General features: G+C 38.3%; 2 protein-coding genes across 10 annotated transcripts; both read right to left on the bottom strand.

Annotated features, from left to right (window-relative positions):
• Positions 1–472: 472 nt before the first annotated feature.
• On the bottom strand, positions 473–1,761 carry LOC124638532 (lysM and putative peptidoglycan-binding domain-containing protein 3). The gene is made up of 3 exons (XM_047175506.1): positions 1,600–1,761; positions 1,336–1,513; positions 473–1,174 (listed from the first exon to the last, which is right to left on the bottom strand). The coding sequence occupies exons 1-3, from the start codon at positions 1,608–1,610 to the stop codon at positions 602–604; spliced, it is 762 nt and encodes a 253-aa protein (XP_047031462.1). The 5' UTR covers positions 1,611–1,761; the 3' UTR covers positions 473–601.
• A 1,076-nt stretch (positions 1,762–2,837) lies between these two features.
• Positions 2,838–26,800, bottom strand: LOC124638070 (protein disabled). 9 transcript variants are annotated; one of them, XM_047174887.1, is made up of 20 exons: positions 26,477–26,800; positions 24,061–24,194; positions 22,373–22,587; positions 19,797–19,940; positions 18,927–19,076; positions 15,599–15,808; positions 14,130–14,315; positions 12,115–12,690; positions 11,720–11,920; positions 11,273–11,430; positions 10,880–10,973; positions 10,191–10,792; positions 9,516–9,865; positions 8,516–8,677; positions 7,903–8,005; positions 7,165–7,557; positions 6,712–6,785; positions 6,511–6,592; positions 6,045–6,359; positions 2,838–5,695 (listed from the first exon to the last, which is right to left on the bottom strand). In XM_047174887.1, exons 2-20 carry the CDS (start codon positions 24,098–24,100, stop codon positions 5,311–5,313), a joined length of 4,440 nt encoding a protein of 1,479 aa, XP_047030843.1. In that variant the 5' UTR covers positions 24,101–24,194; positions 26,477–26,800; the 3' UTR covers positions 2,838–5,310. The 9 variants fall into 9 exon arrangements, with proteins under 9 accessions (XP_047030843.1, XP_047030847.1, XP_047030842.1 ...); XM_047174891.1 differs by lacking the exon at positions 24,061–24,194; XM_047174886.1 differs by lacking the exon at positions 26,477–26,800 and having other exon boundaries at positions 23,156–24,362.
• Between the last annotated feature and the right edge of the window lie 100 nt (positions 26,801–26,900).

The raw sequence follows: 26,900 nt of genomic DNA, 5'->3' as shown, positions 1-26,900 counted from the left end.
TCAAACAAACAAACAAACTCTTCAGCTTTATAATATTAGTATAGATATCTGATAGGATTTAATGTGATTGTGAACGCCACACCCTGTATAGATAGTCAGGTAAGACGCTGTTGAAGATGTTTTCTCATGAGACCATAATAATTATGGTGTCATAATTATTATGACATAATATGACCTCAATTAGTTTTTAATCACTTTGATGTAATGTTTATAAACAGTCCTCTTAGTCCAATATACACTGTATAGTGTTGTCATCAATCTTAGCACTTTCGCTGCCCAGCTCACCTATGCAATTCCTATCCACATGCCCAAAAATATTTTGCATAATTACATAACAACCCGGTATTCGAGTCCAACAGCGCAATTGTATCGGAACGGGACCCTTATGCCCAAAAACCCGGTGTCCGGGTTCACTTAATAATACATACTAATACATATGTGCATAATAAAAGAAATAAAATCCATACTGATATGTACTTATAATGATAAAATTTATTAAAAGAATCACATTGTGTCCCCTTACAGTGATATATAAAATTGATTTATAATGAATACCATTACAACTTAAAGCTTTTCCATCAGATCCTTTAATATCAGTCAGTCATCGATTTGAGTGTAATGGTGGCAAGTCAGAAATTTCCGAATGTTCATGTTTGTCTAAATAAAACATAACATACACAAGTGGTATCACAACACCTAGAATGAGCATGCAGCACACTAAATGGAACCATTTCAGTCCAAAGTCAGCTCCGTGTGACGTGAGCTCCTTCACCACAACTGCTTCTACTGATATCTTTTCTTTGCTTGGCAAGAGTTGAGTATCTTCTGTAGCTTGTTCATTCTGTTCCGAGTCTGTGTAAGGCACGACAGATGGCGCCAGTGTGCTGTTCATAACAACTGCATTACAATCTATGGAACACTGCACTTCTTCCTTGGGAGGTGCATTCACTGTTACATTATTTGGGGCTAAAGTTCCATTATAATGGTTAACATTTAATAATTCTTGTATGACTGTGTGGGAGGCATTGTTTGATGTCGAAGGCACAGGTTCTGTCTGCTGCGTGGGTACTAGCTCCGTCAGCACAGAGTAAGGTGTGACAGGCACCTTTATAGTCCGTCTTGCAAATATTTCATTATCTTTGTGTATGTGGTTAATCCTTTTCAACTCTGATATCTGAAATTTGTATTAAAGGATCCATTAGTTTGATGTATAGATAACAATGATAACACAAAGTGGTTTATAGTCTACACTTAATTTAATCGTATTCCTATTTATTTTCGCATTATTTTTTTAGAAACAGGAAATTGAACTATAATAAATTAAATTATACTCACAGAACAATAAAATCGCAGCGCAATTGCCTGTAATGTATCACCCTCTTGAACTTGCGCCTCTATGAAGTGCTCCTGAGGTTTTATTCTATGCAGTTGTATTTCACTGTGCTCACCGAGCTCAACCTTCTTTCCCATGGCGTAGGCCACCAGATCATCTCCGCCTTGCATTGGGCGAGCCCTTCACAAACAAACACCATTGTCAGTAACACGTAAACAACATTTACTACAACTGTACTACGGTCGTCTGTCGCTACACTTACTTACCTTTGTTTCATGTTCAAATACAACACTAATTCTAATAAAATCTACCATGACCTGATTAAGGAATACAAAACTACCTGTTTGTTACCCAATTTTAATTAATTTACGGATATAAAAATGTAAAACAGCTGTTGATTCACTTAGTCTTGACAAAAATTTTGACAACTGTTGACAACTTAACATTTCAAGCTATGACGCAAGGTTCAAGTTACCAGTTCTAAAAAAAATCGTGATATAATTCGTTACAAATCCTCACAGGATAGTACCTTATCCGACTTCAAAAAATGAGTGTGACCTTTTTATGATACCTATTACGGAGACCGCGCTCCATCAGTCACCTGGTTGTATCACCTAAACCGTGATAGTTGAAATTTTCACAGATGATTTATTTCTGTTGCCGGACTTTTGATACAAAGGCTATAATTTTGTAATGGAAGGTTTTCTTTTTGAGAATTAAAAAAAAATTGTTCCCAAAATCAGTGCCAGATCATGTTGTACCTACTACGTGAGTGAGCCTTTGTCATGTTAAAAAAACGTTGCTTCAAAGCCTTTGAGTCGAGACCCAAGAAATTCAGATTTCTGGACAAATTGTTATCAAAATCTCTCGGGACATTCGGACAGTCATCTGACTGACTTCTCTTTTTATTCCCTATTTTCTGTTTTTTAATTGTTGAGAACAAAACGTTTCGTTATACCACCTACCTAAGTTAGCGCCATCTAGTCATCAGCTAGGACAAGAATAAAAAAATATAAAAAGATTTTTAAAAAGTATATTCTAAGATTCTAAAACCTCCCTATCAAACTGAACATAGATCATTGAAACTAAACTTGCCCTACTTTCACCATTTTTAAAAGAGAATGTAGTCAAGTTTCGTCTCTAAGCAATCTTTTAAGGATGGATAGATGCTATGGGTTGTTGAACTTGTATGCGGTAAATTACTTGAATCGGTTTCATGTCTGTAAAAAAGAATACCTTTACTACGTCCCATATTCAGCTCTTTCTGTTCTTCTCTATTTCGACCTTTCTACTTATTCGACTATCGAAACATGCAAAGTGTTTCAAGTACCTACATACATGTTAAAATATTGATCCTTTTGTTCAGTAGGTAAATATATTTTACCTATAGCCACCTGGCACTGCCGGGCGGCGTCCGACGACTGTTTTTTTAGAATTGTTCGAAGTTATAAGCACTATCAAGATTGAAGATTTAATGAGCAATAACATAAATAAAACCAAGTCATCGTTTTCGATCATTTCGTTATAATTTTAATAACTCCGAGTATTTTACACAACAGTTACAGAACATAAATACCTTTGGTATTGCGCCATAGAGGTGGTAATAATTGCACATAATTAATTTCCTCTAGCTACATTATGTACAAAAAATACAATAATACAAAATCGACGTCATCATCACTAGTTTAGGTAACATTAGTTTACATGAATACATTCGTTACAATCGCTATTCAATGATTATGGGCCATTAGGTAATATTGAAAAGGTACATTGATTTATTAATATAATTATCAGATAACATTACATTCCTCTGTCTCAGAATGTCAACAGAGTAACTTAGTTCCTCTCGTACTGATGTGTAAGCTCAGCTATAGGTACTGTCACATTTTCTAATTATTTATGATAAAGGTAGGTATTCATTATTTTAAGTCAACAGTTTAAAGGTAAGTATATCGTGTTAGAAATAGACATTTTGGTTTAGAATATTATTTAATTATTTTATACTAAATTTGACATACAAACAAGTGCATAAAAATTAAGTAAAAAAGACATCCGGGAAAATCACAATGAAATAAAATTATCACAGTAATGATTCACTAAACATAAATTCTATAATATATTAGAAGCACAATTGACGCTTATTAATATAGATAGAAGATAGTTTTAACACACAGAGTATTTCTATCACAAACAACTCTAACTAAATTAGGTACAATAAATGTATGAGTAATAAATTAATGAGATAGACAAATCATTCATAAAATGACTTTAAAACGTACAACACACCCCTAAACCGCGTTACTCCAATAAAAACTGTGCAAATTTATCGACTATTATAAATGCCGAATTTTGTAATATATTAATACTTTATTTATACAAATTGATTATTGAAACAATAAGCTGAAACGCTCAAATTATAATAAAGACTATAGAAAACTATAAATCTTTACAATTTGAGAATGTTTTACTTTTCCAAAAAACTTTCCCAGTCGTGAGTACAGTCGTCGACGTTCTAATTGATTTACAAAATATTTTATTTACATATCGAACATTGGCTCACGTTTGCCTCGTAGCAACATATTTACAATACCAATAAATACTGTACATACAGATTTGTGCCCAAACTTTCATTGGTGTAATGCTTTTTCATACCTATCATGATTTCATAAATAGAAGTCGATACATAAAATAAATATTCAATTTTGTCAAAGTATACATCAGAAATGATTTTATATGTCATTCATTAATTAACATAAAATTCATAAGACATATACACAATAAAACTTAGAATTCATAAGTAATATTTATAATTATTTACACAATATTTACCTCTTTTTGATATTTGCAACTTGGTGTTTCAAAGTAAATAAATAAATTGAGCAACAACAAAGAACATTTTATCAAAATTTGATTTCATACATTCTTATTCCGTCCGCAATAAATAGAAAATGCATTGTATTGGAATAAAAAAAATACAAATTCAATAAAGAAAAAAATACAACAAAAAAAACATCGATATATCGATACACTGGGTAGTAAAGACAACCCTTCTTGTGACACTTGATTGTGATATACAAAAATTGAGGAAAAACCATTAAAACAAAACGCAAAAAAAAATATAAAGGGCGTTGCTTATACATATCACAGGTTGCGTCTAAAGACATAGACTAGAGCTCCCCCCAGTCTATGCCCCAACATATACATAATACTAGGGCGACAATGGTCAGTGGTTACACAATACATACTAAATATACACTAGGTAATATAATCAATAGCGGCATGTCAACTTACACCTAAAATATCTAACATTACGTTAAAAACTTTTTCGTCATCACGCACTAACCTCTTCATAATAAGTAGACTAGTCTATGGCTATACATAAGTTCCAGGTTATTATAAAAAATGCATCGCAATGCGTAATGATGAAAAAGCCTTGTGTTTGAGAACGATTGTGAGGTTAATTTTAGACATTTATCTGGGATGGCCTATCGTACAGGTTACACGAGATCCTTGATAAAATACTTAATTTCTATGGCAAGACTCTTTTCATTACCAATCCTCAATATGACTTTTATCTATACAATATTTCAATACCTCTATTTGCATTGTCTCGTGTTCTAATACTTTGAAGATGCGCTATTAATATCAATAAGCATATAAAAGATTTAGTAACACTAAAAGTGGCCAGCACATAGCAATGAATCAAACACACTTTTCTCTTTCATCACAAAAAGGTAAATATTTATAATATCATAATTTTTTTTAATGAAAAATTCGGTCTCGCAGCGAGACTTAACATTAGGAACTTTGAAAGCGAGCCGAAAAATTTACACGAAATAATGCAAATAGAGGTCACAATGCGCTGTAAGAAACGGAATGTCTAGTCTGTCTACAAGTTGGTATTAAAAAATCACTTATATAAGAAAAAAAAAAACACTGTCAAAGATTTATTACATTATGCATTGATGGAGGTCGCCTCACGCGTTATCGAACCCTTGAAAGTCTCCAGGCCAGTTCTCCCGTCTCGCGGCTCTATCAGATCCAGTGCAAGCGAAGAAAGCGTCGCCTTCAAAGGGGTCAGATTCCCTGGTGAAGATGTTAATGGAGTCGGACTTACGTATGTCGCGGGTGTTGGTGGTGGGGGGCGGGCGTTGGCGCAGCGGGGGCAGATCCTCGTCCTCCTCGGCGATGGAGGCGGTGCGGGGGCGGGGCGGCGCGGCGAAGTCGTCCTCGAACATGGAGCGCGGCGACACGGAGTCGGAGTCGAAGCGGAACCGCGCGGCGCCGTGCTCGCTGTCGCGGGCGCGGCCGCTGCTCGCTGACAGGGGGGACGCCGTCGCGTCTTCCGGCTCGAATGCGAATCTAGTACAACGTTTTTGTTAGAAGGCATATCGGGTGTATTAGAGAATCAAACAAGGTTGTATGCCGGTATGTCGATTATATACTTTTAGAGTTAAAGTCAATACATACGTCAGTTATTTCTAATTTTAAAGGGCTCAATTTGGCGCAAACTTGATTTAACGCAAATGTGAAATTTGCATTGTCCCTAAATAAATATATAATAAAAATGAACCCTGAGCAAACCCTATTTAATTTATACGACTAGAAATGCTCACTGAACATCGCCTTAGCTATTATGAAATTCCTAAAAACATGTTTATCACCCAACCACCAGACACACATATTCCTACACCATGTAAACAAGACATACCTAGTCCCCTCCAAGGTAGTATAAGGCGCCCTCTTCTTCCCAGTCGGTGTAGGCGTTTCTTGGAAGTCATTATCAAACGGTTCAGCATCTCTCTCTCTGGGCGAGAAGTCGTTAGAGAAGCGATAGTCTCTGGGCCTCCGTGCGTCGTCTCTACGTACTCGCCGGCGAGAGTCTCTGACGTCACGCGTTTCTCTGGCGTCACGAGTATCTCTGACGTCACGGGATTCGCGCACGTCACGGGAACTGTCACGTTCCCGGGACGAGTCGCGTCGGGGGGCGGCTCGACGCGTCGACCAACCGAGGGTTGAACCATACCTGGAATATTTTGATAGTCTTTAGTATAAATGACATTGCTCGCACATACAATAACAACACACACATGCACATACATGAAACCCAATTTCTACAATGAACATTGAAGTGAAATGTTTTTATTTTTTAATATAAAAGGACTAGTATAACCAACCTTCTTTCACTAGAATCTTCAGTCTGTCTCAATTCAGCGCGACGTCTCGTTTCCCGCCAGCCTAGTGATCCATAATTTCTATCTGAAATGTTATAGAATTCCTCGTTTATAACAAGGTTTTTTCATCAGGCTAGTTTAACTGTAAAAACTGTTGCCCAGGTATCCAATTCAGATAGTTATTTGCTATTATATAATACTGACCGTCTCTCCTCCAGCGTTGGTCCGGCCACCGGTCTCTAGGCGACGACCGACCCGACCCACATCCGTCACTGTAACTGAACAATACAACATATTCTTATCAAAACTAAAACAAAAGATCAATAAATAAATATCTTAATAAAACAAAAAATAATATCTTGGTATTATCAATTGGATAAAACTATTTAACTATTTATTTATTTATTTTTGTTTAGTTTTCAATGTTTGTTGTGCACTTTTTAATCTACCCTACCACTATCAAATCTCTCCATGGCTTTAAGGTTGGCTGTAAGAGAACCCAATTCTGGGTTAAGCTCGCCATTGTACATAAACTGTCTTTATTATTTTTTTATTATGTATTGTTAAGTGTGCAATAAAGAATAAAGTAACTATTCATTTTCGATGATCACTGAAGAATAAAGCCATTTAGGCGCAGTTTCATAAAAATATACTCACTCCTCATCCTCATCATACGAATGCCGCGGCTTCCTATGTCTATCCCTGTCCTTATCTCTGTAGTCTTTGGGCAGTCTCTCTCTACTCCTAGAGTCTCTGTACTCTCTGTCCCTGCTATACGTCCTGTCTCTATCCCAGGAGTCATTCTCTCTGTCCCTTCTTCTTCTATCCCTTCTGTCTCTATGGTCCCTGTGGTCGCGTTCCTTGCTGACGTCGCGTCGGTCCCTGCCACTGCCGGAATCCCTGGCAGAGTCTCTACGGTCCCTGGCGGAATCCCTCCCGTCCCTGCTCATGTCCCTCTCACGGTCCCTCATGTCGCGTTTGTCTCTCAATTTGTCCTTCTCTCGGCCGCTGCCTGAATCAAGACATTCTCTTGAGCCGGATGAGTTGTGTCTGAAAAATTATGAAAACAATAATTTATTGATTGAAATAAAATGGGTTAATTTAATAGAGGAGCTTCGAATTTGGAAGAAAAGTATTCCTTTTATTATGAAGAAATTTTAAGACTGAAAACTGACTATTGGAAGTCGGAAAATAGCAAACTGACTTCTTATTACTATGAATTTTTGCTGAAATAAACTTATTTCCTGAACGACGTGACCTTCAATGTCGTTTTTTACGAAAATATGTATCAGTAGATTTTTATAACACACGTTGTTTTACGTAACATTTTTGAAGCCAAGAATTATATCATCATTACTAATTTAGAAGGATATAAGTATAATATGTTATAATAACCTGGAATCTCTATCTCTATGTGAAGGTGGTCGCTGCAGCCGCGTGACTGATGGCAACTCCTCATCCCACGGAGACACGTCGCGCGATGACGATGATGTTTGTACTGGAATATAATGTTGGAGACGTTAGTAATCATTTATGTCGAATATTGATATTGCAAACATGTATTTGTTTTGTAAATGAAAAAAAAAAGGATAAGTCTAGTCTCTCTCGTTTTCGCCGTTTATTCTACTTGGTATTGGGGTCAGCTTTCTTAATTTCTTTAAATCTACTTTGCTCTATTTACTACATAGCTCTTGTATGGAACATTAATAAAAAATAAGAAAACATACTGTAATAAAATAAAAAAAGCTAAAATAAAATGTCTATTTAAGTAGTTTTTAACTTTAGATTGAATTATAAGGAAATAAGGTCAGCAATACACGAACTGCTTGAAGCAGTCAGGGTCGACAGCTTCAAGCTGTCGACCGCTCGAATCAATTGTAATTGCTCGAGCGGTTCATGTATGTGCGTCCGCAGAACTCTGCAGTTCACTGTGCAGTCGACAGCTTGAAGCTGTCGCTCCTGACTGTTTGAAGCTGTCCGTGTAGTGGCGGGCGCGGCGTGCACATACCGACGGGCGGGCTGGCGGGCGGGTCGTGGTGGCGCGCGCGGCGCAGGCGCGGGCGCGGCTCGGAGTCGCGCGAGTCGGACGACGCGGGCGACGCCGCCGCGCCGCCCAGCGCCGCCCAGCGCGTGCCGCGCGGCCCGCCCACCACCGCACCGCCCAACTTCTCTGGATATATAGAAATTGTGGTTCTTTCATTTCTATTGGGACTTCACTAAATATAGTGCGGTCAAAATAGACATATGAAATAACAAATATTCCCGGAAAGCCCAATTTTTGTGGAGAACTTAAATGAATATTGCCATTAAAAAAAAAAACTCAAATTTTGACTTTCGACCTCGCATAACTTTTGACGCACACATGGGATCGATGGGGTGACTTTTAACATTTTATTTGTTAAACCCAAGCTCTCCACCAAAATTTGTCTTTCCGAGAATTATTGTTATTTCGCCACTACTTCTATGTCTGAATTGACCAGACTAATAGTATATTTAAAACAAAGTCGCTTTTTCTGTCCCTACCTATATCTCTATGTTCTTTTGTACGCCTAAATCTTCGAAACTGCGCAAGCGATTTTCATGCGTTTTTTTTTAATAGACAGATTAATTAAAGAGAAAGGTTAATATGTGCAATAACATACATTAAATAGTGCGGACATTTAATACTGTTATCCCGTACGAAGCCGCTCGGGGGTCCCTAGTTTAATACACGGTACATAAACTTTTACAATATGGCTAGGAGAAAAGGTAACATAGTCACTGACCAAGTTTCAGACCAAGGTAGGTACTAAAATCTTTGGAATGTATTTATACAACCTAAAATTAACTTACTAGATAAATACCACCAAGAAGCGATCTATGAGGTGTCTTAATAATTCAATTTATGCCAGTCGCTTTTGGGAAATGCAAAAATTAACACATATTATTCAATAGAAATATTTTCCACTGCAAAGACGGAAACTGAACAAAAAAATTTCCCTTTAAATACAAAAGGAATTTCAACATACCTTTAGTATCAGGCGAGGAGCCACTAACGACATCACTAATAGACCCTGTAGACAGTCTAGTGGGGGGAGCTAGATCCCTCACAGGCAGCGGCACTATTTCCACCTGAGGCTCCTTTATCTCTTCTAACTTCTTCTCCTCTACCTCCTTCACTATAGGACTCTTTCTAAACGCATCTTCTACATGTGTGAAAGAGAGTGAACTGTTGTCGATGCAGTCGAAAAAATCGGAATTGTCGAAACCGTCGGACTTCTCGTCGGAACGCTTTCGCTCTTTCGGTAGTTCGGGCGGTAAGGACTCGAATTCGTCCTGTGGTGGCTCTGTGATTGTGATCTCGCGGAGAGCTGCGTATCTGTAGGGGAATATAATTTATTATTTCAAAATGTTATTTAAAAGTAAAGGAGAGAGCAATGAGAGCTTTATCGATACATTTTATCGATAACGCCCATCACTAGCAGATAGTTTTTGAATCGATAATTTAAAATTATGAAAAATTTACAGCTTGCAGTCATGTTGGATAGCGTCTTTATTTCCTCGATTAGTATCAAAAGCAAATATTTTTTTCTTGTCTCAGATACTATTCGACTTTTTATACTAACTACTACTACTATCTACCAAGGACGACGTGCACATATGTACGGAGGTTTTCCTAGAACAGTAGTAAGTAAAGAACATACCTATCATTAGTATCTTCATGTTTAACATCGACATGTCCATTATCCCTCGGCGACACACTTCTCCTAGACTTCTCAATCTGCAGCGTTTTCATAACAGACTTAATATCTTCTATCTTCGCGTCAATCTGCGATGGCTTCGGACTGACAGAGTTCCTGAACATATTGAACGAATCCAACGTCAATTCATCCAACGTTTTCAAAGGACTTCTTGCGGGTTCCTTATTATCACTTTCCCTATCTTGATTCGCTCGTATAAGGTTTTCTATAGCTGTCAATTCTTTTTCGTCTGAATCCTGCTTCGGCTCAGATTCTAAGGCATCAATAGGGTCTAATATAGATTTTGCTTTTAATTCTTCTTCTTGTATTTCTCTAAACGCTGCATATCTATCGTACGACGGGTTCGCTTTCTTGTCAAAATCGTCGAAGTTAGCAACAAATGTGTCGTTAGTTTCCGCTGGTGGCGTGAAGTTGTCTTCAAATTGCGGTTTGAAATCATTGTTGGTGACTGGCTTGTCGAGAATACCGCTGGGCGTTGATAACCCTGATACGGCTGTGATTGGTTTCTCTTTTTCCGTTTTTGCTGTTGATTCTACGTGTATATGCTGGAAAATAAAAATGATATGAGAAAAAATATTTTCTTATTATAATATGATACGCATAGGTAGGTGTTTAAGAAGAAAGGTACATACCGCTCTATCATTATCAGCTGCTAAATACGATCTGAGGTAATCGGTTAGTTGAGGTAGAGTCATAGAAGACAGAGTTGTAGCGGGAACTCGCAACCTGGAATAAATAACATGACTATGAGGTGTGGAAATTAAGGTTATGCATATTTTGGGAGTAAATAAGGCATAAAGGGATATGTTGAATGAAATGGTATACTTATAACCGGTATAACGAAATAGCCAGACCGCAACGGATCGTCGCGGGAATTTCTCGATCCCCGATTCATTCGAGGCAAGTGCGCCGTTTAACATGGGCAGACTACTTTCACATCAGAAGCATTTCAGGTTTTGGCCCCCTTCAGAAAGGTTATTGGTTATTGGCAGCATTTTTTTAGTAACAATTGTTACATGATGTACCTGTGTGCCAGTTCGTCCATGGTGCACGTGAGCAGCTGGCTGAGCGTGATGTCGAACCGCCGCGCGGTGGGCAGCGGCGGCGGCGCGGGGGTCAGGTACTCGTCCTCGCTGCTGTTGGTCGCCGCTGATGAGAGGCGGGGCTTCATGCTGCGGTCCGCCTACAAACAACATTTCATTTATTTATTTATACGAGAAAATAGATGGTTGAAGATAATTTACATGCAATATAAATCATGTTTACGACCGTGGGAGAATCGTCGCAGCAGAGGACGTCCCCCTATGAGATGGGTCGATGACATATCCAAAATGGCCGGACCAAATTGGATGAAAATGCCAAGAAGTAGGTAGAAATGGAAAGATTTGGAGGAGGCCTACGTCCGAAGACGGACAACCTAGGGGCTGTGATGGATGGATGGATGGATGGATGGATGGATAAATCATGTTTACCAAAGGTTCTCTCCTCATCGCAGGCTTAGGCAGCGGGGGCCCAACGTCTTCGTCCTCGTGGTCATGTGGGGGCCGAGGCGGGGGCCGGGCGGCGGGCAGCTCCCCCACCTTCTTGGGCGGGAGGGGCGGCGGCGGTGACGCGCCGTCCGCACTCAGCTTGTGTGCTTGAGGACGCTGCCGGACCGAACTGCTTTCTGTGTTCTGGAAACATCGATGGACAAAATAGGGGTATTCAGTGATACAATTTGGAAAAAATACGTGTCTAACAATTTTGTCTAATCCGCCATTTCACCCGCCCACCATCCCTAAATTAGGGGGGTAAACGAAAATGTATGTCCTGAACTAGCAATGTGAGTTAGCATGACGGGAGCGTGTGAAGTGTGCCAGACACCTACCTGTCTCTGCAGCCGCGGCGACTTGGGCGCGGGCTCCGGCGGCAGCGACACCTGCAGCGGCCCGTTGAACACACTCTTGCCGTTCTCCAGCGGCTCCGACTTATCCTCCTTGCTCAGTTTGCTCTTAAGCTCATCCACTCTCAACACACTCGCCTTCGGGAACTCCTGCATACTCGTAAACGGATCGTCTTTGAAGGAATCCGAAAAGGGATCAGTGTTATCGAAGGGATCCGTCTCCGCGAAGGGATCTGACGAGAAAAAGTTGCCAGTGAACAGGGCGGTCTGCGTCGGCTTGACGATCGCTACCGAGCCGCCCGAGTGCCGCGACAGTGACGTCATCGTCGTCGCCGGCCCGTAATGCTCTATCTTAGTGTCTGTGGTCACCGGCAATATGTCTGATATTAGACTCTGTGTCGACACGAGGTCTTTGAGCACTTTCTTTGGCGGATTTTTGAGCTCCTGAAAGAAGAGTTTTTTGTCAACGTAAGGTTTACTCCGGCCGGTGCCGAGGGGGTCTAGTTCCGTGAATACGTCGTAACTGAGCGACTGCGTCGTGGACGCGCCGGGCTGGCATACCTGTAACACAGCCAGTCACCATAACACTAAGTATATGTAGACGTGGAGCGCAATTTTCATTTAAAAATTCAAGAATTACTCGATCGTTGTCGTGATGCGAGTAATCCATAAGCATTTTTTTTATTTTCAATAAACAAAAAATTGTTCTACAATGATGAAAGCGTGCGTCTAACACATAACCGTAGAGTGCGTCTCTTGTGCGGCACCGGGTACACGTGCGGGGTGGGCAAGGGTCGCTCGCGGACTGGGCACGCGCGGCTCGCGAGTAGCGTCATGCTTCGGGTAACGGTTCTCGGTACGGTAAAGTTAAGCGTCACGTCCACATAATTCAGTCTTATAGCATACAGACCAGACGTCACAGCGCAGGGAGCTACAGCTACTCGTGAAATGTTATTGCGAAATCAGAATACTACATTCTTTATGTAGTTTAAATAGAACTGACAGGATATTTATTAAGAACTGATTTAAACGTATTTCTCTCTTGGTCGCAATAATATTTCACGTGAATGTATATCAAGCGTTATAATAGATGTCATGCACTATAGGGTACTAAAACAGTAAATCACTTACACATTACATGAAAATAAAGTACACAGCTTTTTGCCAAAAATAAGTACACATCTACAGGTAAACTTTAATTAAAAAATAAGTATGTATTACATCTGTTCAAACTGTTTAGTACATAAATTAGGATATATTTAGGCATTAATAGTTACACCTTATTGTATAAATATAATAAATCATATTTCTTCTATTCAATTTTCATGTTTCCGCACTAAGTGATAAAAAAATATTGCTGTGGCAACACTATTTAGTCACTCCAATAAAAATGATAAGAATTAGAAACCTTTTTTTTTATCAGCTAGTGAGGAAACATACATTTATTCCCGACCTCAAGCTGGCAACACTGTATTCCAAACTTTAGGCCAGTTGAAGTCGGGACACGTAACAATAATATAGCATATCACGGGAGGCAGGCAACATTACATCCTTTAATATCACATTGCAATATAATATTTGTTAATTTGTTTATAAAATAAAGTAACTCATTAAAACCCATTGGGTAATGACAATGAATAGCTTTATAATCCCCCTCATTCATACAATAACTTCAGCTTTGCCCTCATTTAATCGACATGCAAACTGAAAAGGACAGGTATTCTGCATAAAAAAAATAATAATTAACCATTTATGAACAGGAGGGGTTCGAGCCCTTAACATAAGTTTTTGCACAGGTAAATGCATATCAAATTAGCAATGGTTCTCAAAATGATTTTTTGCCAAAGTTTTCAATTCTTTGACCCAAGTACGTACGTACTTTGGAATAACTACCATACCAATTATTTTTTTTACCCATGGCAACCCTACACAAAAACTTCTATTAAGGGCCTCCTACAATAACAATTTACATCTACATTTCTAAGACATTCCCCACTTACCGGTGTATCGCTGAGATTATCAACGAGTGCGGGGGTCGGTTCGAACTCGGCGGCCACTGTAGCCAGGTCGAAAGGTAGTGCTGGCGCCGCCTTGCCCGGGCTGAACACCCCGCGGGGGACGGACGGCGCGGCTGATGTGCGGCCGCGGGTTGATGACCCCGTAGGAGGAGGGGGGAGGAGTCCCTTCTGGAAGGAATTACTTATTTAAAAGAGTACTGCCACATCATACACATACCTCTATACAGTGGTACCACAAAAACTTAACTGCCTCGTTGGTCTAGCTGTCGCTAGTGCGGCTGCTAAGCACGAGGTCTCGGGTTCGATTCCCGAGTCGAGCCGAAATCGCTTTGTGGGTTTTAGAAGACTTTCACAAAGCACCCCGGAGACTGGAAGCTGGTGATTGATACACCCGTGCATCGGAGAGCACGTAAATGTCGGTCCTGCGCCTGATCTCTCTCCGGTCGTGTCGGATTACCGTCCCATCGGGCTATGAGAGTTAAGGAATAGTGAGTGCACCTGTGTCTGCGCAAATGCTCGTGCACTATAATATGTCCTGCGTAGTTGGCTAATCTCCTTACATGAGAACAGCCGCCGTAGCCGATAATCGGCTAGGAGGACATCACCACAAAAACTTTTAAACGTCTGATGAACACTTGTCTAAAAAAAATCAGATTATGACGTTGAAATAAAGTCCGTTTTGCAGCCACACTGTATTTAACAAGTGTTCAACGGATGTTTAAGTTTTTGTAGTAAGGCTGATAATGTTTAAAATAACATAAAAAATGTGCGGAGAAAGTGGTGCACATAACACTGACAATTCATCGGCTCAAAATTAGGATCACATTATAGCTGTTTTTATCTAAACCGGTTAGAGATAGGTATATTTCGTTGATACTCGGTAGTGTACTTTGCCGAGCAAAATAAGCCCATAGCCGACTCACATATAGATCTTTTTATTAACTAATACCTAGTTCTCATTGAGTGACTTACAGGACCAAGAATTTTATCATAAATTCTAATTTTAGTGTGCATTCGTAAATCCATCATAATGGCATCCTGCCAAGTGCAAAGAATTTCAGATTGAGTAAATAGTACATTATACGTAAAGAAACGATATTAATGCCAAACCAGCATAAAACATTTATTGCTGTTTAGCAAGATCTAAGATTGTGGCCTTGCAGGACTATAAAATGTTTACGTATGTACTTTATTTTATGAAGTTATCCTTAACTACTTAAGAGAAAATGACAAGAGATACATGCTGGTCTTTTTTTTTATGGGAAATCATCAAATGACCCTTCCCGCTGTGGGTTAGCAGCGGTGAGGGAGTGTCAGACTGTTACTGACTAAAAACCGTCGTGTTCCGTCGTAGGCCTTTTATGTACCATGGCTGCGGTAACTCTTTCGAAAAATCCTGCAGCACCTACATGCTGGTCTTACCGGTGGTATTGGTTAGTTACAAAACTTACCTGCGTAGGCAGAGCCGTGAAGGAGTCTCCAAAGGGGTCATTCGAAGGCGTCAGACCCTCAACTTGCGTGAGTCCTCTTCGAAGGGAACTGAGTTCCTGTTCTAAGTCCACCAGCTCGGCTACTCCACCTTCAGCACCAACGTCTGCGGCTTTGGACGTGGAGGAACTGGTCTCCCCCACTGAGGTGATGCTCTGAGAAAGATTTCGAAACTATCTTTGAAATTAGTTATATCCTTGGAAAGTAGTTCGGGTCTCATAATAGGGCTGCTAAGTTATTTGGTAAGTATATTGATTCAAAAGATTTTGGTTCGGTTACTGAATCGAAATGTCAGTTGTCATGTGTACCCAAAATGAGTTTGTTTTATTATTATAAAAGTATGTAATTAGGTAACTTGATTTCAATACAACATACTCAATCTCAACCGTTCATTGTCACATGTCTATTCACCTTTTTAACGAACTACATGAATTGAGTCATCAAAATTATTCAGAAACCAAAATACCGCGACCAAAAAGGTTTAATTAGTCACTCTGAAGGTACAGTCAACTTCAGGTCAGTGGTAACAGTTTTATAGGAAAATCGTACTTATTACTATTGAGTTAAGGTGCATGACAGTTACCACTGATGTGCGGTCTACCGTACGTGCAACTATAAAAAAAATATTTTGCAATAACTAAGATCCTCCTATCAAACAAATATCAACTTTATACTCTACAGCTTTAGAGCACATTTTTCTTTGCCGCATCAAACTACCTATCCTACAAAAGGGCTATGTACGTATGTATATGAACAAGGACGCACGCGGTCATTGCCTCGTCGCTATCACAATAATATCCTGTTATCAGAAGGCCTCGACCATGACATGAGGAACTCTATCCGATACAAAGAGACTACCTTCATTGATAACGGGAGACAGCCGTTTTATTGTTCTGCATATCTTCAAAAGATATGGCAGGATGTTAACACGTCTGGATAATGTCTTAAGTTATTGTTTTGTGTATGTTAAGTAAATAAATCGGTAGATCACCAAATTGACGGTAATTCTATTTGTATATAATCAAACTGATAAAAATATAAAATAGTATAGTAAAAAATACGTGTTAAGTTGCACATAAAATGCGATAAATGGTAGCGGAGCGCGTCATTTCAACTTAGAAGAGCGATAATTCCGAAATTAGAATATTTAACTGTTTTAGAAATAAAATATTCATTTTACAAGTTCTATTTCCATTCAATATCATGAACGTATCGCAACTTTTCGATATTTTTGCCATATTCATGAATCATAATCGCAGACATCTAAATCTCTCTAATAATACAGTCAAAGTCAAAGAATATAATCAAATCGACCTTTACACTGAAATTATTTAGCATTAAAACGAAACTGCTTTTGCATGTCTCGATGTCTCAGATTTAACTTTTAACAAATCGCGTGGGATGTGAAAATAAACGCTAATAAATGCAAGCAATGAAGTTTTCATGAAATTACCATGACAATCGTACCTACGGCATTTGGGAAAGAAATTACTTTTCAGCATTTATCTGCATTTGTCTTATTATTATTTCACAGTGAAAATAGTGTTGTATATCGTTAAAGGATAAATTACTTAGGCAATATGAAAACTTAAATTGATAGTAGGGAAACAAAACGATAGTTGAATTTGTAAAGAAATCCATATAAAGGCAAAAAATGTTGATGGCAATCGACTCTATTGTATTTGCATCCTACAGTATTAAATCTTTGAAGTCAGACTAAGCACTAATAATATGCAGTTTACACACACATGCTAATCACTCAAACATATACTCCATACATTATAGCAAAAAGGTTATAGAAAAAGAGCAAAATAGAATCTACAAGAATTTGTAACCAGCCTGTAGGTATCAAACAGGAGAAGGAAGAGTATTTATGCGCATTAATTTGAATAAAGAAAGAGAGAGAATGAGTCAGCATTATCATTGCTCTTGAAATCTGAGATAGGAATTAAAGGTTGATGAATAAATCACGCCAATTAGCGTAGGCGAAGGAATAAGTATACTAATCAAATGATGTAAGTCTTAAGAATATCGTAGTTTAAGAGGACATGACATTTTATTACATAGTAACCTGCAAGCTACATTAATATAAGAATCATTTATTTGTTTGTATCCGAAAATACGGCACTGATTTCACTGTTGGAAAGCAACATTATCTCCGAGTAACATAGGCTATATTTTATCCAGGTGCAATCGCGGAAAAACAGCTGGTATTTAGTATTACAATTAATTAAGAAATTAACATAACTTACTAAAAAGCTTTCTAAATAGACTTCCATCAGGATCACGCAATAAACAAAACACACAATATAAGCAATCACAATAAACACTGGACTTTCTTCATCATAGACCATCCCGCGTTACAACCCTCATCTTCTAAGACCCATTTCACAATGAATCTGAAAGACTACTGCCTACTACAAGCTTGTTGATTTTCAACGAGAAGTTATCCGATGTTTTGCCGTCTCGATTCAACAATCGAGTACACAATCAAATCGATGATTGCTTATAGGTACGCACTATGTTATCTAGTTTTGGACAATTTGTTTTGTAAATTCAAATTTGGAAAAATTACAAATAATTCTACAGATGCTTAGTTGTTTAGCTGTTTAGGTATGCGGTATTTGGTGGTATTAGTGGTTCTGAAACACGCGAAAAGTCTAGCTATTTGCCTAAACAAGCATGAGTCTACGCTAGTTTGGTTTTGATTCCGACATTGTTTTCAAAACAGCCGTTTAGAAATCTTAGGAACGTTAAATATGTTTATGAGTTTAAAATACTTGGTTTGGTTCATGTGAATATTTTGGGGCTGGCCGCATAATTTAGAAAACTTAGGTTAGGAAAACTTTTATAAGCTGTATAGAGAAGTAAGCAATATTTATCAACATAGCGAGCGTGACACGCGTTCACGTAGCGTAAAAAACGTTCCATTCATGAACTCGTGACAGTGTGCACTTATTTGCAACGGCTACCTTGTAATGATGTAACATCACACTTCTTGTAAGTTGTTGTCAAGAATGTTCTTGGTACAATTTTTTGCAAATTTCAGCGGAAAACATTTCAGTGATCTTAGAAGAGTTTGATTGCTTGAAAACTTGGAATTACTGAACTGATTTGAAAAATATTTCATTTATCGAGATGATTGATAAATCATCATCAGCCTTTTTATCGTCCCACTGCTGGGCACAGGCTTCCTCTCTCTCAGAGACCTATTCAGCGTTAATCATCAAGCTTGCTCAATACAGGTTGATAAATAATGAATTTTATATCATTATAATACTGAATAATTACCTTAGTTTTGCTCTCAGTGGAGGCGTTGGTAGCGTGGCGCACCAGGCTACTGGTCACCGTCTTGCCTTCCAACTGCTGTTTCGCCATCTCCACTTCTTTCTTCTTCAGCTCAAACACTACTTGGAATAAGTCTCTCATCGCTATTACTACCTAGAATACAAAGATAGTATACTGTAGAATAGAATTTCGGATCGAACTACAAACGGAAAATAACTTTAAAAGTAAAACACTGAAGATGAATAGAATTAAGGATCAATAAGAAATAAAAAACACACAAAAAAATATGAATTAAAAATTGTCGGTCGTAGGTGGCGACAAAAAGTTGTAAGTAATCAAATCATATGTGTGGAGCGAGTTCGTTGACCTTTGATGAGGATAACTAATGTAATATAAACTGTTGTTAATTGTTCCCTATAATACGGTATATATGGTTTAAGGCCCAGAGTCCACAAAAGCGGAGTGGAGCGGGGAACTTTTTAAACACCAATAGAATTTTGTTATACAAACATGTCGTCTCCGCCCACTGAGTAGTATCCCTTATCGGTTTTTGGGCTATTTAAGCAGGCGCACTTCTTCTGAGCTATGTTTGAACTTGATGAGGCTAATCGATAGCTTCTAATCACTGACTGAATCTAATACACTCATAATAGTATAATCGGTGCACAAATGCGTATATAAACATCCTACAACCTCAATAGTATTCATTCATAGTTTTATATGATTATGATGTGATTTCCGCGTGTCATACAAAATTAGACAGTACATAGTCCGCGACATTTTAGTTAGATTTTCTAACACTGGTATCATAAGTATTTCGCAGTTAATCCGACTGTCTTCTGCTTATTTCTAATTATACCATTTCCAACTTACTTGACTAGCAGCTTTATCAGTCTTGATGCCAAAGAACCGGTGGCCGGTGTCGGGCGATCCGAATATGTAGCCAAACGCCCTGGAGTCCGTCATGTCTTGTGCTATGAAGGAGATCTTGTGCACCGGGTGGTGGTACAGCGAGTCCTGGGTACAATGTTGGTTATGGTAAGTTACGTGCGAAATATTGGGTCCAAGATTTTGGACCAATGTTTCTGGTATAAAGATCAGAGGAACATCAATCTGCAAGGAGGGGGATATTTTTGACAATATTTTTATGTATTGTATTGGCAATTGTTCATTGTGAGATAAAGGAATACACATTTATACATAGGATAACGAAACAAACTTCAAGTATGATGACTATGTGACATAACTTTACAAGCACTTTTGAACAAAAAGATGATTTATTAGATCGATTTGCGACTATATTTTACATCATGATTCATAAATGGTAGATGCTATAGGTTGGACTTTAAACATTTGCAGCCAATGTTGGTTTAGTTTGCACAAACTCGAAGGTTGCATAAGTGTACATTTACAGTGATAATACAAAATACAAACGCAAAACTTTACACGTCGCTCACTGAACATTTAGATCAACTTGCCCGTAAATAATCGAAAATATTGATGGTATAATAGTTATTTTTATTACACATCCCTTCAGTTCACGCTTGGTTAAGCGTATTAGTGATCACAGATTTTATAGAACATAGAAGAATTCTAGTTTATATCCTGCTGACCTATTTTGCTAATGGCTTTTGCGTGACACGTGTCGGCCGATACATCTGGTTTATGGAGCAGGGTAGGGTATGGGTAAGTATAAGTATCATCTATTTACGCAGACATAGACGAGACACTCTCAAGAATACCTTAGACACCAATGGCTGTTAAAAAGGTGAAGGAAAACATCTTGACGAAACCTCGACTATATAGTCTGAAATCACCAACCTGCATTGAGCAAGCGTGGTGATTAATGCTCAATAATTCTCCGTGTGAGAGGAGGCCTGTACCCAGCAGTGGGACGATAAAAAGGCTGTAACTGTAACGCAGACATACTTTATACAAAAAGCAGGTCGCTTCCAACCGGTATCTGTGGAGATCTAAGGGGCCTTTGTTCAGCAGTGGAAGTTCTATGGCTGAGATGATGATAATGATGAAACAGTAGAAGCAATTATTGCAGTTCGCATAACTGGGCATGATATAGTGCTCAGATCCGCTACGTTTGAATACGAAACCATGCTACGTAGGTAAACAGTTATATAAGAAAAAAAATTGTTCTTGCTACGAAACCAGTTACGTAGCAGGATTTTTCAATAAGGTTGTTAAGGTCGTGAAGATCGGTTTAAGGAGGTTCAGCCGTAATTGTAACGCGCATACACACTGTTTACAAAATCTACCGACTGACTGTTTACAGAATCTTAAAAAATAATGCTTAAATATTACCGATAATTAATGGCTATTTAGTCTGTCTGGATAGTTTCGTAGCAAGAAAAATAAATTGTTCTTATATAACTGGTTACGTAGCGTTGGTATCGTACCCGGCTGAAGCGTACTGATCATAGGGGTCAGGATTCAATTATGGAACTAAACATTTTATGGATACTTCCCTTTTCAATCAAGCACCTATATATCTACCTAGGTTTTATTTGAAGAGGACCCAAAGTATTCTAAGCATTAAATGCGACAAAAAGGAATTAATATAAAGAAAATAAAAGGGGCTGCAGGTTTACAACCCAAAATCCAAAGTTGGAAAATTGGGGTATCGAAATCAATGCGCCCAACAGGACCCAGCAAACCCACAATATGGACGAATAATCAAAGTCTTTGATTTGCAAAATATATCAGCCTTACTTATAAACGTAAATTAAATAATATCTATACTAATATTATAAAGCTGAAGAGTTTGTTTGTTTGAACGCGCTAATCTCAGGAACTACTGGTCCGATTTGAAAAATTCTTTCAGTGTTAGATAGCCCATTTATCGAGGAAGGCTATAGGCAAATTTTTATCCGGGTTCGTGCAGAGGTTTCCACGGGATGCGGGTGAAACCGCTGGCAGAAGCTAGTGTAGTAATACTTAAGGGCTTTTTAAGAAAATTCTTACTTATAAACGTTGCTTAAGCATGTCTTAACTAACATTTAATCACTACTTAAGGCTTTAACTAGTAATTAGTTAAAATGATGCTTAGAAGATGATTAGAGATTTTTATAAGTAAGGCTGTATAAGATTAATCAATACTTATATTATAAATCTGAAGAATTTGTTTGTTTGTTTGAATGCGCTAATCTCAGGAAGGAGGTTTTTGAGATGTGAGATTTGTTACAAAAAAGTGCTAACTTTAAATCATTCTATACCTAGTACATTTTCAGATTGACATCTATACTAATATTATAAAGCTGAAGAGTTTGTTTGTAAAATTATTTCACATTTATTTTATTTGCCCATTTATCGAGGAAGGCTACAGGCTATCGGGTTTGTGCAGAGGTGCACCCACGGGATGCGGGTGAAACCACTGGCAGAAGCTAATACGCGATAAAACTTGTAATAATCTTGCTAAATTCATAGACAATACATACCCCAGTCTTATCATCCCGCAGCCTCAATCCATCAATAGCAACATGGACTTGTATCCTCTGCTTATGCTCTCCAGCGGCTCGGATGGCCATCTTCAGGTCGGCCAGCGCCTCCTGGCACATCCTGTCTCCCCGGGCCTCGGGCACTTCCAGTACCCCTATCAGCTTGGCGCGAAACGATACGCCCTCGCCTAAGAACCGGCCCGGCTCGTTCTTGTCTGTTTAGAGTTAGGAATAACATGTATTATACGTTTTAAAGGCTGTTTACATTTATTAAGACCTCTTATGGATAAACTTTTTAGATCAACAATGCAGTCATTTGAATTTGGAATAAATTGCCCTTAAATAATAATTAGTAACATAATATTATGGCATCGAAGTCGTCTTATGTAAACGTAGGATACTGCTGATTTTGATTGTGTAAGACCCCTGAATGGAAGGGGTAAGTATATTTTTGTAACCAGCACGTATTCAACGTGTCCCTATGTAGCTTGTAAGACTCACACACAAACAGACACTCAAGTTGTATCTTACAACGGGCAATGACTTGAACTTTAATGCCAATGCCGATCAACGACATTGTTTCAGTATAAATCAGGAGTTCACATAAATTACATCGATAGTCGGCATTATCAACCCGATCAAACATCGTCGAAGTAAAAGCAACGTAAAGCGAATCGTAAACAATACCAGTTACAAAATAAGCAAGACAACCAGCGATCTAAATATAACAAAGCACATTAGTAGAGCACAAGTGCACACACATAACAGTTGTTTGTAAATCACCTTTGCTAATTAGACTTCTCGATTCAAACTTTTTCAATGTCATGTTTTTATTTTCACACTTTTTTCTAAAGCGCACAGACACGACTGAAGTTCAGCGCAAAATAAAATTGAGCGCGGGTGGCCTATTTTGGCCCCTGTTTACGGTGCATCATTCCCAGTTAATTGAATATCCTGTTTTTAAATTTAGAACCACGATTGTCGTGTACTGGCTGGTACCTGTTGGCTGTGACCTCTTTGCACTGAAGATTCACATATTTTTAATTTTCGCTTTCACAAATGCGAGAAAACAAAAATACTTCAAGAATGTTGTATGCATTTTGCGCAATCATTGCATACATATACATAGATAGGTATGTTATTGACGAAAGAACATGCTTTGTTATTGAGCATAAGGTGTTAGGCTAGTCGCGGAATTTGAAGTTACATTGTTAGAGTTCTATTTGCGGAATGTGAGAGAAGTGTGTTGATTCTAAACCTTTATAATCTGCTACAATCTGCAGAAATGCAACAACATTGCAGATTTACCTAATCGTTTTTGATTTATACAGAACCAGCAAACATTGTAACATAGTGCTGTACCTTGCGATACATTTTATAAGATAACGTGTGCGGACATCCGTTAACATAGCAAAGTCATCACGACGAGAATAGACTTCATATTAACTGGCGTAACATGTATTAAACATATACACAGTGTGCTCTGTTCATTCTCAATTGATATGTAAGTGTAGCGGACAAAGATTTTAACGAATACAGAGTAGCGGCAGTAATTAAAAATAATAAACGAAGCAGACAACAGGAATATTAAGGAGTAACTACATGCGATGACATTGATACGAATAATACGTACATACGTAGATACACACACAAGCATGAGAGACGTACGTAAGGACAGATGTACTCACCGAACTGCCGCAAGAGATGCTGGAAATGACACACCTGCATAATTTCCCGTACAAACCGACAAATAGCAAGTTATGGAGTTAGTCCCCCCGACGCACCACCGCTCCACATCCGCCACGGGCCCACAACACACCCTCTGTCCAAAACACCACGGGGGTCACTAATTATGACATGGACTAGCCCTCGCCTGGCAAGTCCACCTGGCGTTAGTAGGTGACAGTACGCAGCCGATCCATGCACATTACAACATAAACCGCAAAATATAATAAAGCTAGGATATGCGAAACGTGGTCGGGAACATTTAGCGCTATCTAATAACACCGCATTACCGTAATATGAAAAGTATAGAAAAACATCGTGGTCGGGAAGCTGGTCGATCTAAACGTTACGGACTCACATTTGCAAGGGCTGGTTTTCTTACGAAGGGTTTGCATTGGAAAGTCAGTCGGTAACTTGTGATTGAACATCGGTAACTTTTTATATCTTCACTGAAATACAAATTATACACTATTGGAACACACTCCACATCGTTGCGCGACTACATTACAGGCACTGTTCATATGAAAATGCAATATATCCAAGTTTCACTATGTGACTTATTGATTTTTACGTAGTCGTTCGCAATAGGTGAGGATGCGTGAGGAGGCGGCCGCGGTCCGGCTCACATGATGGCGAGACACGGCCGGAGACGAGTGAGGCAGGAGCACTAGATATTACGTGGATTTTAACATGAGTGTATAATTGGGATGGCAATGGAGGGTCGCAGCGGCGGCACCACATGGGCGCTCTCCGGCGGCGGCGCGCGCAGCCCGGCGCGCTCCCCTCGCGCCGCTCCCGCGCGCAACCACCCCTAATCAATATTCGCTCCCGATCTCTACTTCGTACAACTTTTATGGTTCCCTTCAATGAAACAGTGCTCAAAATTCTGTGTCGGGACTTGTTAATATTAATGCGAGTTTTTCATTATTTTTTGCGAGTTCTTTAGATGGCACTGTATTGTTATGTAAAAGGGGTTTAACTGCTTATGATACGACTTATGAATAATTCTATATTAAATAATATCAAGTACCTACTGTTGAAATTTTATTGTTTATCAGTATTCTGTAAGATAAAATGAGAAGTAATCCCTATGCTGATGGTGCCACCTCAGTAGTAGATAAGATAGTGAGAGTTAAAAGGAAATGGGGTAGTAACATGTAGATAGGAATGTATCTATGACCACCAACACCACAAATAAAATATCATGACATTGATGATAATAAATTAGGTCCCTATAATATAATATAATAATATAATATAATGTCTGGACACATTTTCACACACGGTCGGTTAGCCCCATGGTAAGTTATTAATTAACTTGTGTTATGGGTGCTAACACAACTGATAAACTACATATAGCTACATATACATATACATATTGATAAATACATATTGTAACACCCAGACCACGGCCAACAAGCATGCTCATCACACAAATGTCGACCGAACCGGGAATCGAACCCGGGACCTCAGGTTCGGCAGTCCGGCATGGTGACCATTGCGCCATCGAGGTCGTATGCCTATGTAGTCAAGCCTTCATGCTTATAATTCTATGCTTTTAATATTCTGTAAATTATTATTGAACTTTGCTTTATAAGTACACCAATGAATGATACATGTTTTATTTATTTTATGTAGGTTTGTTACAGTAATCAATTGTGTTTATATTTAATACAATTATTTTGTAATTGGATTTAATTATGTCAAACTAGATATTTGTTTAATTTGCAGATTGTTTACAAAATTATACAGCAAAAAATAATAATTAAGAATCTCCTTGTAGAAGTTGGTGTAAAAGAAGAAATAATTATTTTAAAGTTGTGTTACATTTTTGGGGCCATTTAAAATTTTGATTCTGCGTAAGTTTGATTCTGACTCAGTTACTAAACACTATTGTTACTTCATTTGGTTTATTGTTTTAGTTGATATTTATTTGGGATTTCATCTTAATGTTGATTAACACAAAAATGTTCCATGTACAATGTGAATCTAAGAAGTAATTTATTAAAATTATACCATTATTCTATAATATACTTTTTCTTAGGACCTGAGATGACCTAAATAATCTTATAAATACAGATATATGAGTAATTCTCCTATAACAATAAAAAGTCATAAAAGTTGATGTAAAATACTAAGTATGAGCATCTAAGGATACAAAACTAAGTGAAATGGTTAAGAATGTAATATAATATACCTTCGTTAACTCAATGGTAAACCGGAATAACCGGAAGGTTATATTTTTTAGTAAAACATACTTATTTACAATACCGAGTCGGCGTTCTTGACTAACAAGGCCGTCTGTTTTGTTGAATATTTAAAACTAATTTATACGCAACTATAAACTCAGTGAGGGCAAGTATATAAAAGAAAGTTTACCTTTATTAACAGCCATGATCTAAATAAAAGATCCTCCAATGTTAAACATCGTCAATAACTTCGAAAAATAATGTTGCGATATCAAAACAAACTAACAAAACGATGAACGAATTTGAACACGTATTACGCGAGTGATTCCACTTTGACAAGATTCAATTTTCGTAAACAGACTTTAATATATACCGTTGATAATTAGCGTTGGAACCGAACGCGAATCTTCCAACTTAATTTGCTTTTAGATTCAAGATCGGATCGCGGAGTGTTTTCTCATTCTATCTTCCTCGATTCTCGATTTGACAATCAGCCCAGCAATCAACTTTGACAATGACAGTCGACACGATAGACAGGATGTTAATGTATGTAGCACAAAATTACAATTTCTACCAAATACAAGATGGAATTTCGTGGGAGAGAAGTTTATACA

This window comes from Helicoverpa zea, chromosome 17, assembly GCF_022581195.2.
Source record: "Helicoverpa zea isolate HzStark_Cry1AcR chromosome 17, ilHelZeax1.1, whole genome shotgun sequence".
Taxonomy (NCBI): Eukaryota; Metazoa; Arthropoda; class Insecta; order Lepidoptera; family Noctuidae; genus Helicoverpa; species Helicoverpa zea.
The sequence above is the reverse complement of the archived record's forward strand: the minus strand, read 5'-3'. Positions and strand labels throughout refer to the sequence as shown.

What these genes read in the sequence shown, in the direction of transcription:
- LOC124638532 (XM_047175506.1), bottom strand. An exon ending in CGCTGCGATTTTATTGTTCT is followed by an intron (nt 1,175 to 1,335) that starts GTGAGTATAATT and finishes TACAAATTTCAG; the next exon opens with ATATCAGAGTTGAAAAGGAT.
- LOC124638070 (XM_047174886.1), bottom strand. Translation starts at nt 23,198, where the DNA reads ATGACATTGAAAAAGTTTGAATCGAGAAGTCTAATTAGCAAAG. An exon ending in ATGGACGAACTGGCACACAG is followed by an intron (nt 10,974 to 11,272) that starts GTACATCATGTA and finishes TATTTATTCCAG; the next exon opens with GTTGCGAGTTCCCGCTACAA. An exon ending in CATGAAGATACTAATGATAG is followed by an intron (nt 9,866 to 10,190) that starts GTATGTTCTTTA and finishes ATTCCCCTACAG; the next exon opens with ATACGCAGCTCTCCGCGAGA.